Genomic DNA, 3,149 nt, shown 5'->3' with positions numbered 1-3,149 from the left:
GTATTGCGTATACTTTATGTTGTATTTGTTTATGGGTGTGTACTTTATATTATAATTTTTTTATTATAATGTTTAACTTAAGGTGAGAGAATTAGTTAATATGTTGATAGAGTTGCATATGATTATATGATTTTTGTAAAAATTTAAAAGTGTTGAGGGCAAAATAGAAGAGTTTAAAATATTATCGCTATAATTTTGTTGATTTGTATTACTTGTGTTTGAGAGTCAATGATGATTAACATATGAATAGTGAATAATTTGTGAACAATGTCAAAAGTACTTACACTATCGGTGTATACATATTTTGCCTTTATATATAGTATAAATATAGATGGCAAAATGGACATTGATCACGGGCAGGTGCGTAACCCGCGTTTTTTTGCGGGCAAGACATGCAAATTTTACCCATTTGCCAATGTTGTTCTACTCATTTTTCCCGCCAAGCCGGCGGACATTTCCATTGGGTAATGCGGGCAACCCACAAATATATTTTAAGCAAAAATTAAGAAAATTTTAAATACGTTATCATCTAATGCGATTTTTAATCCGTAAAAATTGTAATCTAATGTGATTTGTTCAACTTCATATAAAATATCAAAAAAAATTGTTAATTTTTTATCTTCAACTCCTTTATTTAATTTAATTTTATTTATTATATGATTTTTTTAATTATTCAACAATGTCTGCAGGCCACCGTTAGTCTGTCTGTTAGTCCGTTTTAAAATGGGCAATACATTGAATTTTGTCTATTAAGCCAATACAAATATATATTTATATCTGCTTAAATTATTGTGAGCATTTGAGGACACGCAGAAAAACGGGCTACCCGCTCTAAGTATAAATATAAATATATAGTATGGATATTTAACAAGTATCAATTTAATTTCAGACATTGTAAAAATTGAACCAAATAATTTTTATATCCAACTTCAATAAAAAAATTTAATTTTTTGAGACTTCGATTTTTTGCATGATGATTTGGATTGGAATACCCCAACAATCAACCCGTACTTCCAACCTGAATGGTATCACTTCGTGGAACCTTTGAACTCTATTCTCTTTTTATTCTCTCTCGTCTTCGTCCACAAGCTTAACTTACCCTCTTTTCGAAATTAACAAAAAGTACTTTTTTTTTGCACTATTTTTCTGTCCCTCGCATTTCATCGGAAAACAGAACAAAATGGCAGAGATTCCGGTGGCGGCGGTGGCGGAGGAGGGAAAGATGAACGGCGGAGGAACCCTCTCTCTCAATCCCTCCGAACCCACTGGATCGAAACGACAGCGTAGGCCAAGTGTTCGATTAGGTGACATCGGCGGAGACAATAATTACGATTCCCACCCTCGCCGGAGCACGAAGCCATGGAAGTTTGGCTTCGAGCACCACCGCAGGGACTCCAAGAACATCTCAGGTAAACCCTCAAAGACTCGACCTTTAACGAATTTGAGTTCCGCCGAGTTCGGTGGCGAAACCCTAGATGGCGGTCATGGCGACAGAGATGCCCCCGCCAACGCCGACAATGTCGTGATTGGTAGCTGGAAAGGGAAGGATTCAAAGAAGAGGAGTTCTTCCACCGCTCCCATGAAGAGAGGCAGATTGAATTGGGTTTCAAGAAAAGAAGATGGTGGTGGTGGAGATGGAGAGGATAAGTTTTTTAGCGGTGGCGGCGAAGGAGAGGATAAGTTTTTTAGCGGTGGTGATGAAGATGTCGATGATGGTTATCGAAATTTCGATGTGGAGAATTCGGAGAGTTTGAAGGAACATAGTCCTGTGAATTCTATTGAGAATTTGGGAGTTGATGGGAATGATAGAGAATTAAATTATCAGGGTAATAGGAGGTCAATTAGAGTTAGGGTTTCGGAGGGTAGGGAGAATCACGACGGAATCGAGCTTTCTGGACCGTCTGATGATAATGTTAGGGATAGAAGTGGGAACAATGGGGGTGGTGGGAGTAGAGGGAGGTATGGAGAGGATGGGGTGAGGATTTGGCTCAATGGGTTAGGGTTAGGCCGGTACGCGCCGGTGTTTGAAATTCACGAGGTGGATGATGAGGTTTTACCCTTGTTGACACTAGAGGATCTCAAAGATATGGGGATTAATGCTGTTGGGTCTAGAAGGAAAATGTACTGTGCAATTCAGAAGCTTGGGAAGGGATTCTCCTGAGTTAATTTGTTTTTTTGCCTTTTTTTGAAAACCTGATGTAGCATATAGGAGAATTCTCAGCCATTGCAAAATGAGATGCATGTCTGAACCCTTGAGTTATCGTGTATGTTTTTCTCACATAACCTGTTAATCTCTTGGAATGATTAGGTTGTCACACTATTGTTATTTAACCAATGTTTTAAACGGTTTCAGAGACTTCCAAACCCTTGACGTTATGGTCAATCTCAGCCAAAGACAACCAATGTGGCCTCAAATGTGATCAGTATGCGGACCCAGATTTAAAACTTTGATTTGAATACATCTTTTTTCATTCCAGTGCAAGTGCCTGTCTCTGCTAATTTTGTTTGAGTAGTTCTTTCTTTTGTTTCTTGAAGTAACCTTAGGTGTATCAGCTTAAAGTTGTTGCCATTTGACAAGGAGGTCACATGTTTGAGTTGTGAATTAGCCTCTTGCAAACTATGGTAAGACTGCCTACTATAGACCCACATAATGGGTCCGACACTCTGTCGGCACTAGTTTTTTGTGTGGATATTATTGTAGACTACAATAAGTAGTGTAAGTGTACTATGTTTTATACTATTATTTTGTATTTAGTAAAAGTTAATATAGTCTGAATGTTTAGGTATTGTTTATTAGTGCTACCTTTGAAGCCTTCCAGTTCTTGGAGGTGAATGGGGTGTGCTATGGTACGAGAAGGATTAGGACTCTCCATGAGGCTTTGCTCAATCCCAAAAACTAGCCCCTTTATGAGCCATTTTCCAGAACGGCTTCACTCTATTGATACTGACCAGGGGTAGCCCTTTTCCCTTTGTAGGCTTCACTTATCTATTACCATTGGGTACAACAACCATTGAACGTTAATCTCTAGGTAGCTATTCCTTAGGCCACTATCAACAAGAGCACTAATTGTTGAGTTAAGCACAAGAGGAAAGTTCAACCCAAAAGCCTATTGCACTTTAATCCGGTCTATAGGTAGCACTTTTCGTAC

The 3,149-nt window shown here is 38.4% G+C and overlaps 1 protein-coding gene across 1 annotated transcript; it reads left to right on the top strand.

The window, feature by feature from the left end:
* LOC109343395 lies at positions 1,008 to 2,471 on the top strand. The gene is made up of 2 exons (XM_019581644.1): positions 1,008 to 2,264; positions 2,354 to 2,471. The coding sequence occupies exon 1, from the start codon at positions 1,181 to 1,183 to the stop codon at positions 2,159 to 2,161; it is 981 nt and encodes a 326-aa protein (XP_019437189.1). The 5' UTR covers positions 1,008 to 1,180; the 3' UTR covers positions 2,162 to 2,264; positions 2,354 to 2,471.

This window comes from Lupinus angustifolius, chromosome LG03 (genome assembly GCF_001865875.1).
Source record: "Lupinus angustifolius cultivar Tanjil chromosome LG03, LupAngTanjil_v1.0, whole genome shotgun sequence".
Classification (NCBI taxonomy): domain Eukaryota; kingdom Viridiplantae; phylum Streptophyta; class Magnoliopsida; order Fabales; family Fabaceae; genus Lupinus; species Lupinus angustifolius.
The sequence above is the reverse complement of the archived record's forward strand: the minus strand, read 5'-3'. Positions and strand labels throughout refer to the sequence as shown.

Coding starts and splice junctions, on each gene's coding strand:
- LOC109343395 (XM_019581644.1), top strand. CDS start 1,181: ATGGCAGAGATTCCGGTGGCGGCGGTGGCGGAGGAGGGAAAGATGAAC.